A 14,943-nucleotide genomic window follows, 5' to 3' on the forward strand; every position below is an offset into this window, starting at 1 on the left:
GACATGGTGTGACCAGATGACAGGAGAAAGGGGATGGGAGTCTCATCTTTCTAAAGCCAGCTCCTCTCCCCCAGGGAGCCCTCACCGACCACCCAGGGTATTTCTCCCACTCTGAGCTCCTCCAGCTCTCTGTCTTCTGAAGAAAGGCAGGTGGATGTGAGAGGAGAATAAGGGCTCGAAATCAGACAGACAGACCTGAGTGAGACCCAGCTTCCTTCCTTCCTTCATGCAGTCATTCATTCAAGCCCTGCCGAGTGCCAAGTGCACATCTATATCCTGAAGATGGGTTGTGAGCAAGAACCTGGCTACCCTGGATCTTATATTTAAGCGAGGAAGAGAAGAAACAATGACAAAACACAAAAAAGAAAAGAAATTTTTACATGAATACAAACTTTTAAAAAATTAAATTCTGATGTTGGAAATAAGAAAGCAAACAAGAGGCTGAGATGAATTATACTCAAGACCCACTTTAGATAGGGCTGGTTAGTTACGGCCTCTTTCAGTCAAGGACATTAATGAGACTTATAGGGAGAAAAGTAGCTATACTTTTATGATCAGGGGAGAACATTCCAGGCAGGAAGAATGGTGCGTGCAAGACCCTTAAGTAGGAAAAAGCTTGAGTAAAAACGGAGGTGGGAGCCGAAAGAAGAGCAATGTCTCTGGGAAAGTCATAAGATGAGGATGACGAGGCAGCAGTGACAGGCCATGCTGAGCCTTCGAGACCATTGGAAGTGTTGTTAGGTGCCATCGAGTTGGCTCCAACTCACAGTGACCCCATGTACCACAGAACAAAACACTGCCCAGTCCTGCGCCATCCTTACAATCATTGTTATGCTTGAGTCCATGTTGTAGCCACTGTGTCAATCCATCTCATTGAGGGTCTTCCTCTTTTCCGCAAGTGATGGATTCAAAATATATTCTAGCGACAAACCAACAAGACTTATTGATGGGTTATAACATAAGAGAAAAGGAGAGAGAGGTTCCAGTAACCTGGGGCAGGGGTGCCATTTACTGGGATGGGAGAGGCTTGGTGAAGGATGGGACAGGTCTGCAGGGGAAAATCAAGAGTTCTGCTTGAATACGCTAAGTTAGGCATGTCTGCAGTCTCCCAGGGGAGATGTCAGCAGGCAATGGGATCTGGAATCAGAAGGAAGTTGGAAGGAAAAGTCCATACTGGGGATGTTTGGGATCATTGGCATAAGAATGGTGTTTAAGTTTATGAGACTGCATGAAATCACCTGCGAAGTGAGTGTAGAAAGTGAAGAAAGAAGGTTCAGGAAGGTGGTGGGTTCAAGAGTACGTTCAGGAAGGTGGTGGGTTCAAGAGTACGTGGGAGTTGAGAAAGTAGAGACAATGTGTGTAAATAAAACTCTTTTGATAAATTTGGCTCTGAAAGGGAGTAGGGAAGTCAGACGATGGCTCTCCATATGTGAAGGCTAGAACAGAACGCGTCTGTATGCTGATGGGAATTGCCTAGTGAAAAGGAAGATAACTGGTGTGAGTGGGAGAGATGGGACAATCGAGACAGCCAGGTTCTGAGTAGCTGGAGGGGGTGAATCCAGAGCCCGGTGGAGAGACTTTTCTCATCAACACAGGAAGGAGGAAACAGAAGAGAAGTACAGGCAGTGGGGGCTTGTGAGCTTGAGGCTGGGAAGGGGAAAGTTCAGGTCTCAATGAAGCTGAGGGATGGGATCACTTGGAATCCGAGAGAGAGTGGAAAGGTGGAGGGGAAGCTGGGGCAGTGGCTGCTAGAGAAAACAGGGGTTGCCTGGCAGTCTTGAAGGCTAAGGTGCACTCTGAGATCACGACTTTGGAGCACAAGCAGCCAGGCCTATTACACGTGATTACCTCCAAAAATGGTCGACAGCTCTGGCATGGCATTGACAAGGTGGATCGGAGGGTTCATCCAGGCTTGGGATTTTGCCTAGGTACCGGGGTAAAAGAGAAGAAGGCAGAGAGCTTGAGAGAAGTCACGCTGGAGCCATTATGAGGGGCCATGGACCAGAGGCTGGACCAGAGGAGCGAGGCCAGGCAGCAACACTGACAGTGCGGTGCTGGGCTCAGCACTCGGACATTCTCGGTGAAGCCAAAGAATCCGGGCAGTGAGACAGCGTGAGCTGCAGGGCTCAGAGGACGGGGGTGGTGGTCTGGAAGGGAGGGTTTAGAATCCAGATTTGTGGATGAGATGGTCCAGGGGTGACTGCAGAAATGGGGCATTGCCCCTGAGGAGCCCTGGACAGAGAGGCTGGTCACCCGGGGAGTGTGGGTTCTGTGCTGCATGGCCCACCTATTTGGGTGTCATGACAGAAGGTGGGAAGAGACACAGGCTCCGACCAGGAAGAGGTGTAGCCGATGGCACTGCCTCTTACCAACTCTGAGTGAGGCAGGGCTCTGAGCCCACTGCCTAGGTGTGCTGCTTTCTGGGGGTATGACCCTGGACGGTTATTGTGTCTTCACTTGTAAAAATGGGGACAGTAATTTGTACCTGTCTCTTAAGGTTGTTGTGAAGATTAAAAGAAATCTTTCGTATGAAGCTTCTGAAACAGTGCCTGGGGTGGATCAAGTGCTAATAAGTGCTAGATATCATTCCTCAATAAACTTGACTTCTAGAGATTGACCCAGGCATTAAAGAATTGATGGCACAAAAATTCCAGGCACAATGGAAGTGACCATAAATATCAGGGAGTTCCCCCCAACCCACCTCCGCCAGCATGCAGACATGCACACACTTCACACACCCACTCTTTTGGCCTAAATGTTGCCTCGTGCTGTTTTTTGTTTTTGTTTTTTTTTTCTTATGTCTATTCCTTGCTTGGGGTAGTTGGGACTCAATAAGAGACAGTGTCACCAATGATCTCAGATATGCAGGCCACACAAATACATGTGTGCATCTGAAATACCCCAGGGACACCACCAACGTCATGGAAGGAAGAGGGTGGTCCATGGGGAGAGCTAAGTGACCAGGAAATGTCCTTCCTCTGCTGGCGCAGCGGGGCCCTCACAGGCTCTGAAGTAGCTGGGGCGCAGCAGTGTCCCAAGGAGCCGGGACGCAGCAGTGTCCCAAGGAGCCAGGACGCAGCGGTGTCCCAAGGAGCCAGGACGCAGCGGTGTCCCAAGGAGCCAGGACGCAGCGGTGTCTGAAAGAGCCGGGGAGCAGCAGTGTGGGAGAGAGGCAGCTTTCTTCTCGTCTTCCCGCCATCTGACAGCTGTACTCTGCACTCACCTCAGAGAGGGCCAGGGTGGGGAAGAGGCAGCCCCAAGAGGGGTGGGTGGCTCTGGGAGTCTCGTTAATCAGCACAGGTCAGCATCGCCTTATTTCAGGTGTTTGAGCCTGTACCCTTGACTCTGCACGGAGCAGCAGTACTTGCTGTCTTGACCATCGTCCTTACCTCCCCCAAGTCACCAGCAACAGGAATTACGCATTCAGTGTACTCACACTGAGTCCCTGAGTGGCGCAGATGGTTAATGTGCTCAGCTGCTAACCAAAAAGTTGGAGGTTCAAGTCCATCCAGAGGAACCTCAGAAGAAAGGCCTGGAGATCTATTTCTGAAAAAATCAGCCATTGAAAACCCTATGGAGCCCAGTTCCAGTCTGACACACGTGGGGTCGCTGTGACTCAGGGTCGAGTTGACAGCTATTTTTTTTTTTTTTTTACGTTCACATCGGGCAAGACTCACTTCCATTTTGGATATTTTCAAGTGCTGTCATGGCAGACTTTAAGGAGAATAGCTTTCTGTGACAGAAACATGAAAAAGAAGGTTCTTGACATGTGGGAACACTGGTAAAGAACTCTGTCTCTGCAACTGGAGTTTCAGTTGATGTTTCTTGGAAAGAAATCATTTTATATAAACTTTCAATTCTTCAAAGGGTTCAGATCAGACAAAAAAGAATAAATAATAAAAAATTTTGAATTTTATCTTATGAATGCTGCCACTCCCCTCAACCTCCTCTTACGATCACGCCTATTTAAGAAACTGAGAAGTGATTTCGGAAAAAAATATTAGTCCAGTCTTATAGTGATGAAAGTACTTTTTCCCACCTCATGGAATATTTTAAAATCAGAATGGTATTATTTACACAACTTGACATACATGGCTCACCAAGGCCAAAGTCCTTCAAACTTTACACCTGCCTCCTCAGTGTCTGTATTTCAGAGAACGGGATTTGCAGGCAAGCAGTCAGTCCCAACAGGGCCCCTTCTCAGTGGTTCCAGCTTCCCCGGGGCCAGGCCTTACCTGTGGGCCCAGCCCTCCCTCCTCACCTGGTCCATGAATCACCAGCCATGCAGGCCACACTGGGATCTGTCTGTCTGTCTGCCTAAGCTTTCTCAGCCGTACTAAGCAGGTCAGCGCCATGGGCTGGACCCAGACTAAGGGAACAAAGAGAGTCCAGTGCCTTTGATGCTCTGAGAAATAGCTCCCAGAGACCTCTGTCCAGAAAGCCATCAGATAACAGAGGCAGTGTCCCAAGGCCACCCAGACCATCTGGTGGACAAGGATTTTAAGCCCGATTTCCTCTGGAAGGAAGGTTGAGACACTTTTGCCTGGTGTTCCCCATTGGTGCACTCTGACAGGCCAGTCTCAGCCAGGTCCCACACAGGGATCCTGTGTGGGTCTGGAGGGAGATGGGGAGCTCTCTCATTCTCTCCAATCTTAGTGCTCTTCTAACTTGTCCAAGATGCTAGGGTAGCCACTCTCCTTCTCTAAGCAAGAGTTGTGTCATTCCACAGATGTTCCTTGAGCACCTACTATGTGCTGTGCTAGGGACGCATGCGGGGCGGATGCTACAGACACAGCTGGGCTGAAGCTAGAGACACAGCTGGGCTGATGCTAGAGACACAGCTGGGTGGATGCTAGAGACACAGCTGGGAAGATGCTAGGGACAGAGCGGGGCTGATACTAGAGACATGGCCAGGCCGATGCTAGGGACATTCCAGCATCCCGAGTTCTAGCACACACTAGACGTGGGGTTCCCAGAGTCTGTGCAAAGCCTTGCTGCCCAAAGAATAAAACTAAATGTGGGATTAAATGGGGGTGGGGGGTCAGAGAAGGCCTCCGTGGGAAGGTGACATTTGAGCAGAGACCCAAAGCAACTGCAGAACCAGCCCTGTGCATATGTGGGAAGAGTGCTTTAGGAAGAGGATTCAGCAAGAGGGTGGTGAAGGAGTGAACTTGGAGTGCTCCAGGAAATGGTGTGTGGCATAACCCAGGAAAAAGCCCATCTTGTCGGGACTTCAGAATTTTGCCAGCACCATAACCCTGGGTAGCAGCTTTCAAAAGCAAGAGGTTTAGAGGAACAATTGAGTGGTCCTGGGGCTCAAGCAGACAGGGTGCAGGAAGATGAGGGGGCTACCATGACACACGGAGGGTCATTGCCAAAGGCTGGACCTGCTACTTCAGCAGCTTTTCATCTGAAAAGGCCCAGTGCTGTCACTGCTTTGTTAAAGCAGCAGAAAAGCACACATTATGAAGGTCAGCAGCCAAGAGCACACTTGGGCTTCCATAGAAGAATACTGACCACGGAAGCCTAGCCAATCATTCATTTGTCGTCAGTCCATCACTCATTTACTGATTTTTCCTAGGTGTGAGCTGTATGGCAAGCCCCAGAGACTCTGACAGTCCAGAGGGCAGAGGCATAATTTCAAATACAATTATTAAAATGCCCCAAGAGAAATATCACTCAGCCATAAAGAGAAATGAAGTCCTGACGCATGCTATGGCATGGATGAACATTGAAAACATTATACTGAGTGAATTGAGTCAGTCACAAAAGGACAAATATTGTAGGATTCCACGTATATGAAATATCAAGACTAGGCCAGAGTATAGACAGCAAAGTTTATTAGTGGTTACCAGGGGCAGGTGGAAAAGGACAAAAAACCCACCGCCGTCTAGTCCATTCTGACTCACAGCAACCCTACAGGACAGAGCAGAACTGCCCCACAGGGTTTTCAAGGCTGAAACCTTTCCAGAAGCAGGCTGCCACATCCTTCTTCCATGGAGTAGCTGGTGGGTTCAAACAGCCCACCTTTTGGTAAGTAGCCAAGCACTTAACCACTGCATCACCAGGGCACCTTTTGGTCCCATACAGATCTTAAAAGAGCATAACACTCAAGGCAGATGTTTTTTACTAGTTAAGCTAAACTATTGTTTGGTTTTAAGAAGGCTTCAGGGATTACGTTTCGGTTTAAGTTTAAAGATTATCTCAGGGCAGTAGTTTCCAGGGGTCATCCAGCCTCTGTGGCTCCACCAAGTCTGGAGTCCATGAGAATTTCAAATTATCTTCCGCATTTTCCCCCTTCTGATCACGATCCTGCAATAGGGCGAAAGAGAGAGGAAAAACGGGACTCAGTGCTTACAGGACCAGCACTTCTATTAAGCATGATGGAGACATTTGGGGACAGGTGATGGTGATGGTTGAACATGGTGAGTGTAATTCATGTCACTGCAATTTACATATGAAAATTATTGAAAATGGCAAATATTTTGTTACACATATACTTACCACAATTAAAAAAAAAAATGTTCCAAGAGAGGAACTAGGAAGCAAGATGCCCCATAGGGATGAGAACATCTACCTGTGAGCCAAGAAGGCTGGCCCATACCTTGGCAACTGGAGGCCTGAGTCAGGCCAACAGTTACCTGGGAGCAGCCGCTGCCTGAGCCTGGCTGGGTGGGTGGCAGGAAGCCTCGCCCTGGGACGGACTTGGAAGAGTCAAGAGTGTGTGTGCTCTTGAAGGCTCCACCGAGGCAACTTCCGGGTGCACGGACAGCATTCTATCAGAGCAATAAGCAAGCAGAAGCTGAAGTTAACCCTGAAGAGCTCTTTTTCTAACTTGGGGCGTGTGAGTTATGAACGGTCCCCCACAGCAGATGGCCATTTTCACCTCTTAATATTCACATGTGTACATGTATCCTGGGAACCTTTTGTGTGGCCTCCTGCCCGACGTCTCAGGGGAACCGGGATGCCTTTCCCTGTGCAAAGCAGGAATCACACACACTCGCAGTCCACACCTTCAATCATTACCATCCCACACCAATTCTCTCGACCGCGGCCCCTCCTGGAGCCCGCCTTTGCAGCTCCGTCTCCTGTGTCTGACCTACTGAGCCCTTTGGGTTTGTGGGGAGGAGGCCTTTTCCCACCAGGACCTGGCTCACCCGATGGTAGACTGGGTTCTCCGCAGACACACAGCCCTGGGGCTGCTTCACCTCCTCCCTGCCGAAGCCTGGCCCTGGGCCCTCCAGCCCACTCTGTCCTCCCACTCACCCTGATTTGGCAGAAAGCATGCAAAACTGTGCCAGGGAAAATTACCAGAGAGAAACAGAAATGAGAACTGAACATTTTGGAATTACAGTGAAAATTTAAACAGAAAAGCACCTTATTTGAGTGCTGTCCTTCAGGGTATTCTCCTTGGGGGTGCTGCCACTGGTCCCACCATTTCTGGAGTCATCCATGAGGGGCCTGAGTAAGTTGTAATGCTGTGGTTCCCAACTCTGGCCACCCACTAGAGTCACTTCACTGTTAAAAATACTACATTGGAGCCCTGCCCAAAATTCAGAGAGGTGGGCCCCGGACATGGGTGTTTTGTAAAAGGCCCCTGGGGAGTCTTACCAGGTTGAGGCCCTTCCTTCCCATGCAGTACCTGGCCTGTGTTCGACAGATACTCCACACATGTCTACAGAAGACCTCTCTCACAATTACAGACCATTTCCTCAGGTTGTGTTTTATAAGAAACTGTTTCGTTGAAGTAAATGCCTAAATATTTACACTACAGGCTTTCTTCATCAGCCAATGATTTACAGTCCAACTTGCTCGGGTTTCTTCCAAAAACCAAACATTCTCCCTTTAAAACTAATTGATAACGCTTCATAGATAACCGCAGGGCTAAGCTGGCGGCTCATCAAAACAGCTCTTAATCGGCCCTTCCTCCACTACATCCCCTCTTCAACGTAGGCCTCCTCCCACCAGGCTCCCTCCTCAGTAAACACCTCCACCGTAGGCTCGCCCCCCGGTAAACACCTCCGACCTAGGATCCATCCCCGGTAAACACCACCACCGTAGGACCCCTCCCCTGCAAACACCACCACCTTAGGATGCCTCCTCGGCGAACGCCTCCACCGTAGGATCCCTCCCCGGGAAACGCCTCCACCTTAGGATCCCTCTCTGGCGAACGCCTCCACCGTAGGATCCCTCATCGGTAAACACCTCCACCGTAGGATCCCTCTCCGGGAAACACCTCCGCCGTAGGATCCCTCCCCGGGAAAAGCCTCCACGGTAGGATCCCTCCCTGGGAAACGCCTCCACCGTAGGACCCCTCCCCTGCAAACACCACCACCTTAGGATCCCTCTCTGGCGAACGCCTCTACCGTAGGATCCCTCATCGGTAAACACCTCCGCCGTAGGATCCCTCCCCGGGAAACGCCTCCACCTTAGGATCCCTCCCCAGGAAACGCCTCCACCGTAGGATCCCTCATCGGTAAACACCTCCGCCGTAGGATCCCTCCCCGGGAAACGCCTCCACCTTAGGATCCCTCATCGGTAAACACCTCCACCGTAGGATCCCTCCCCGGGAAACGCCTCCACCTTAGGATCCCTCATCGGTAAACACCTCCACCGTAGGATCCCTCCCCGGGAAACGCCTCCACCTTAGGATCCCTCATCTGTAAACACCTCCGCCCTAGGATCCCTCCCCGGAAACGCCTCCACCTTAGGATCCCTCATCGGTAAACACCTCCACCGTAGGATCCCTCCCCGGGAAACGCCTCCACCTTAGGATCCCTCCCCGGGAAACGCCTCCACCTTAGGATCCCTCATCGGTAAACACCTCCACCTTAGGATCCCTCCCCGGGAAACGCCTCCACCTTAGGATCCCTCATCGGTAAACACCTCCACCTTAGGATCCCTCCCCGGGAAACGCCTCCACCTTAGGATCCCTCCCCGGGAAACGCCTCCACCGTAGGATCCCTCATCGGTAAACACCTCCACCTTAGGATCCCTCCCCGGGAAACGCCTCCACCGTAGGATCCCTCATCGGTAAACACCTCCACCGTAGGATCCCTCTCCGGGAAACACCTCCGCCGTAGGATCCCTCCCCGGGAAAAGCCTCCACGGTAGGATCCCTCCCTGGGAAACGCCTCCACCGTAGGACCCCTCCCCTGCAAACACCACCACCTTAGGATCCCTCTCTGGCGAACGCCTCTACCGTAGGATCCCTCATCGGTAAACACCTCCGCCGTAGGATCCCTCCCCGGGAAACGCCTCCACCTTAGGATCCCTCCCCAGGAAACGCCTCCACCGTAGGATCCCTCATCGGTAAACACCTCCGCCGTAGGATCCCTCCCCGGGAAACGCCTCCACCTTAGGATCCCTCATCGGTAAACACCTCCACCGTAGGATCCCTCCCCGGGAAACGCCTCCACCTTAGGATCCCTCATCGGTAAACACCTCCACCGTAGGATCCCTCCCCGGGAAACGCCTCCACCTTAGGATCCCTCATCTGTAAACACCTCCGCCCTAGGATCCCTCCCCGGGAAACGCCTCCACCTTAGGATCCCTCATCGGTAAACACCTCCACCGTAGGATCCCTCCCCGGGAAACGCCTCCACCTTAGGATCCCTCATCAGTAAACACCTCCGCCCTAGGATCCCTCCCCGGGAAACGCCTCCACCGTAGGATCCCTCCCCGGGAAACGCCTCCACCTTAGGATCCCTCCCCGGGAAACGCCTCCACCGTAGGATCCCTCATCGGTAAACACCTCCACCTTAGGATCCCTCCCCGGGAAACGCCTCCACCTTAGGATCCCTCATCAGTAAACACCTCCGCCCTAGGATCCCTCCCCGGGAAACGCCTCCACCGTAGGATCCCTCCCCGGGAAACGCCTCCACCTTAGGATCCCTCCCCGGGAAACGCCTCCACCGTAGGATCCCTCATCGGTAAACACCTCCACCTTAGGATCCCTCCCCGGGAAACGCCTCCACCTTAGGATCCCTCATCGGTAAACACCTCCACCTTAGGATCCCTCCCCGGGAAACGCCTCCACCTTAGGATCCCTCCCCGGGAAACGCCTCCACCGTAGGATCCCTCATCGGTAAACACCTCCACCTTAGGATCCCTCCCCGGGAAACGCCTCCACCTTAGGATCCCTCATCGGTAAACACCTCCACCTTAGGATCCCTCCCCGGGAAACGCCTCCACCTTAGGATCCCTCCCCGGGAAACGCCTCCACCGTAGGATCCCTCATCGGTAAACACCTCCACCTTAGGATCCCTCCCCGGGAAACGCCTCCACCTTAGGATCCCTCATCGGTAAACACCTCCACCTTAGGATCCCTCCCCGGGAAACGCCTCCACCTTAGGATCCCTCCCCGGGAAACGCCTCCACCTTAGGATCCCTCCCCGGGAAACGCCTCCACCTTAGGATCCCTCATCGGTAAACACCTCCGCCTTAGGATCCCTCCCCGGGAAACGCCTCCACCTTAGGATCCCTCCCCGGGAAACGCCTCCACCTTAGGATCCCTCATCGGTAAACACCTCCACCTTAGGATCCCTCCCCGGGAAACGCCTCCACCTTAGGATCCCTCATCGGTAAACACCTCCACCGTAGGATCCCTCCCCGGGAAACGCCTCCACCTTAGGATCCCTCATCGGTAAACACCTCCGCCTTAGGATCCCTCCCCGGGAAACGCCTCCGCCTTAGGATCCCTCCCCGGGAAACGCCTCCACCTTAGGATCCCTCATCGGTAAAGACCTCCGCCCTAGGATCCCTCCCCGGGAAACGCCTCCACCGTAGGATCCCTCCCCGGGAAACGCCTCCACCTTAGGATCCCTCCCCGGGAAACGCCTCCACCGTAGGATCCCTCATCGGTAAACACCTCCACCTTAGGATCCCTCCCCGGGAAACGCCTCCACCTTAGGATCCCTCATCGGTAAATACCTCCACCTTAGGATCCCTCCCCGGGAAACGCCTCCACCTTAGGATCCCTCCCCGGGAAACGCCTCCACCTTAGGATCCCTCCCCGGGAAACGCCTCCACCTTAGGATCCCTCATCGGTAAACACCTCCGCCTTAGGATCCCTCCCCGGGAAACGCCTCCGCCTTAGGATCCCTCCCCGGGAAACGCCTCCACCTTAGGATCCCTCATCGGTAAACACCTCCGCCGTAGGATCCCTCCCCGGGAAACGCCTCCACCGTAGGATCCCTCATCGGTAAACACCTCCGCCTTAGGATCCCTCCCCGGGAAACGCCTCCGCCTTAGGATCCCTCATCGGTAAACACCTCCACCTTAGGATCCCTCCCCGGGAAACGCCTCCGCCTTAGGATCCCTCCCCGGGAAACGCCTCCACCTTAGGATCCCTCTCCGGGAAACGCCTCCACCGTAGCATCCCTCTCCGGGAAACGCCTCCGCCTTAGGATCCCTCATCGGTAAACACCTCCACCTTAGGATCCCTCATCGGTAAACACCTCCACCTTAGGATCCCTCCCCGGGAAACGCCTCCGCCTTAGGATCCCTCCCCGGGAAACGCCTCCACCGTAGCATCCCTCTCCGGGAAACGCCTCCGCCTTAGGATCCCTCTCTGGCGAACGCCTCCACCGTAGGATCCCTCCCCGGCGAACGCCTCCACCTTAGGATCCCTCCGCGGGAAACACCTCCACCTTAGGATCCCTCCCCGGCGAACGCCTCCACCTTAGGATCCCTCCGCGGGAAACACCTCCACCTTAGGATCCCTCTCTGGCGAACGGCTCCACCGTAGGATCCCTCATCGGTAAACACCTCCACCTTAGGATCCCTCCCCGGGAAACGCCTCCACCTTAGGATCCCTCATCGGTAAACACCTCCGCCGTAGGATCCCTCCCCGGGAAACGCCTCCACCGTAGGATCCCTCATCGGTAAACACCTCCGCCTTAGGATCCCTCCCCGGGAAACGCCTCCGCCTTAGGATCCCTCATCGGTAAACACCTCCACCTTAGGATCCCTCCCCGGGAAACGCCTCCGCCTTAGGATCCCTCCCCGGGAAACGCCTCCACCTTAGGATCCCTCTCCGGGAAACGCCTCCACCGTAGCATCCCTCTCCGGGAAACGCCTCCGCCTTAGGATCCCTCATCGGTAAACACCTCCACCTTAGGATCCCTCATCGGTAAACACCTCCACCTTAGGATCCCTCCCCGGGAAACGCCTCCGCCTTAGGATCCCTCCCCGGGAAACGCCTCCACCGTAGCATCCCTCTCCGGGAAACGCCTCCGCCTTAGGATCCCTCTCTGGCGAACGCCTCCACCGTAGGATCCCTCCCCGGCGAACGCCTCCACCTTAGGATCCCTCCGCGGGAAACACCTCCACCTTAGGATCCCTCTCTGGCGAACGGCTCCACCGTAGGATCCCTCATCGGTAAACACCTCCACCTTAGGATCCCTCCCCGGGAAACGCCTCCACCTTAGGATCCCTCTCCGGGAAACGCCTCCACCGTAGGATCCCTCATCGTTAAACACCTCCACCTTAGGATCCCTCATCGGTAAACACCTCCACCTTAGGATCCCTCCCCGGGAAACGCCTCCGCCTTAGGATCCCTCATCGGTAAACACCTCCACCTTAGGATCCCTCCCCGGGAAACGCCTCCACCTTAGGATCCCTCCCTGGCGAACGCCTCCACCTTAGGATCCCTCCCCGGGAAACGCCTCCACCTTAGGATCCCTCCCCGGGAAACGCCTCCACCTTAGGATCCCTCCCCGGGAAACGCCTCCACCTTAGGATCCCTCCCCGGGAAACGCCTCCACCTTAGGATCCCTCCCCGGGAAACGCCTCTGCCTTAGGATCCCTCTCCAGCGAACGCCTCCACCGTAGCATCCCTCTCCGGGAAACGCCTCCGCCTTAGGATCCCTCTCTGGCGAACGGCTCCACCTTAGGATCCCTCCGCGGGAAACACCTCCACCTTAGGATCCCTCTCTGGCGAACGGCTCCACCGTAGGATCCCTCATCAGTAAACACCTCCACCGTAGGATCCCTCCCCGGGAATCGCCTCCACCGTAGGATCCCTCCCCGGGAAACGCCTCCACCTTAGGATCCCTCATCGGTAAACACCTCCACCGTAGGATCCCTCCCCAATAAACGCCTCCATCGTAGGATCCCTCCGCGGCGAACGCCTGCACCCTAGGATCCCTCTCCTGTGAACGCCTCCACCGTAGGATCCCTCTCCGGTGAACGCCTCCACTGTAGGATCCCTCCTCGGTAAACACCACCACTATATGATCTCTCTGGCCAAAATCCTCAGTTAGAATCTTTCTTTCCATTCTCTCACCCTCCACATTGGGAAATCTTATCTCCCCTCCATCCCTCTCTGCAGTGACAGTACCCTGGTCCCAGGCACCAGCATCGTGTCTTGGCCTCCTGGGAGGCTCCTGACTGCCCCTGAGCCTACACTTCATTCCCATCACAACCCAGTCACAATCAGATGGAACTTATTTTAACATTGTATTTTGACATAGTTTTAGACTTACAAAAGTTTGCAGAATAAACCCCAAACCACACCCCTTGCCTTCAAGTCAATTCCAACTCATAGTGACCCTGCAGGACAGAGTAGAACTGCCCCATAGGGTTTCCAAGGAGTGGCCTGGTGGATTTGAACTACCAACCTTTTGGTTAACAGCTGAGATCTTAACTACTGTAGTACCAGGGCCCCAAGGTTGTAAAATTGTATAAAGAATTTCCTTACGGCCTACACTCAGATTCCCCAAATGTTAACACTTTGCCGCGCTTGCTCTATCCTTCTCTCCCCGCACCGGCCCCTCTCTCAAGATACAACACAGGTGCATGCATACCACATTTTTTTCTGGATGTTTGAGGGTAACGCCTAAATACTTCAGTGTGTGTCTCCTACAAACAAGGACATCCTCTTACGTAGTCATAGTACAGTTATCAAACCAGGAAACTGACACTGATATATTATTATCTAGTCTATAAATTTTATTCAGAATTTACCAATTGGCTGAATAATGTCCTTTACAGCAAAAGAAAATCGGGATCACATGCTGCATTTGGTCTCCTTTCATCTGGGTTTCAGAGGGATCTTTTTAAAATAATTCAGATCAGATTGTATTGCTCCTGTGATGAGAGCCATCCAATGTCCAGCTGAAATTAGAGTGGCCTGTCTCTTGAGCAGGACTAGGCCTACAGTTAAAAAAAAAAAAAAGGTGAGGTAAAATGCCCAGGTGGCTAGAGATACGGGTGCGGCCTGGGCCTATGGCTGACTCCCTCCAGATGCGTTTGGACCAGGCCAGAGTCAAGAGTCCCAGAATGCCTGGAACTGCTCTCTGGGCAGGATGGTCTCACCAGCAGCCCATGCGAGGTAGACCTTGGCCGGCCTCAGCCTCCTGTTCCTGCTCTGCTGGCACCTGAGCGGACTCTGGCAGAACCACACCACCTGGCTTCATACCCCAGCTGTGCCGTTGTCTGGCTCCGTGACCCTGGGCTTCCCTATCTGGACTTTTGCGGTAATAATGACAATTACTTCTAAGGGTTGTTTGAGATAAAAATGAGTTATGAGATGCTTTGAACAGCGCTCACACATACAAGTGTTCATTGTTAATTGCCATTACAGGTGTGGGGACTCTGGGGGCCAGGTAGGAGGTGGGCAAAACACCCAGAGGAGCTGAAGGTCCATCACCCTTACTACGCTAAGCTCCTGAAGCCGTTCCTTCTCGTGGAATTCCACTCCAGAATTTTATTTTGGTCTTGCTGCTTACTGGCCATGAGACCTCTGCAACCCACAGCCTCCCAGCATGTGCTAGGTGTTAGGCATTTTTATATTCTCATCTGAGCCTGGCATATGGTAAAGGCTTAATACTTGGATTGAATTCGTTTTTTAGGAGAATGATCATCCAAGTCACTAAAATAACAGGGTTGCATAAGTCCTCCTCCGATGTCCCTTCAGAGACATCTACAATGAAACTTGAC

At 53.2% G+C, this 14,943-nt stretch overlaps 1 protein-coding gene across 2 annotated transcripts in view; it reads right to left on the reverse strand.

The window, feature by feature from the left end:
• Positions 1-947: 947 nt before the first annotated feature.
• BCL2L11 (BCL2 like 11) overlaps positions 948-14,943 on the reverse strand; it is a 77,696-nt gene continuing 63,700 nt past the window's right edge. Inside the window, exon 5 of one of the 2 annotated variants that reach the window (XM_064268370.1) lies at positions 948-6,312. In XM_064268370.1, coding sequence (XP_064124440.1) covers positions 6,205-6,312 — 108 coding nt within the window. In that variant the 3' untranslated portion in view covers positions 948-6,204. Of the gene's footprint in view, positions 6,313-13,079; positions 14,158-14,943 lie in introns of those variants that run through there. The other variant, XR_010317856.1, reaches the window with a different exon arrangement.

This window comes from Loxodonta africana, chromosome 15, assembly GCF_030014295.1.
Source record: "Loxodonta africana isolate mLoxAfr1 chromosome 15, mLoxAfr1.hap2, whole genome shotgun sequence".
Lineage (NCBI taxonomy): Eukaryota > Metazoa > Chordata > Mammalia > Proboscidea > Elephantidae > Loxodonta > Loxodonta africana.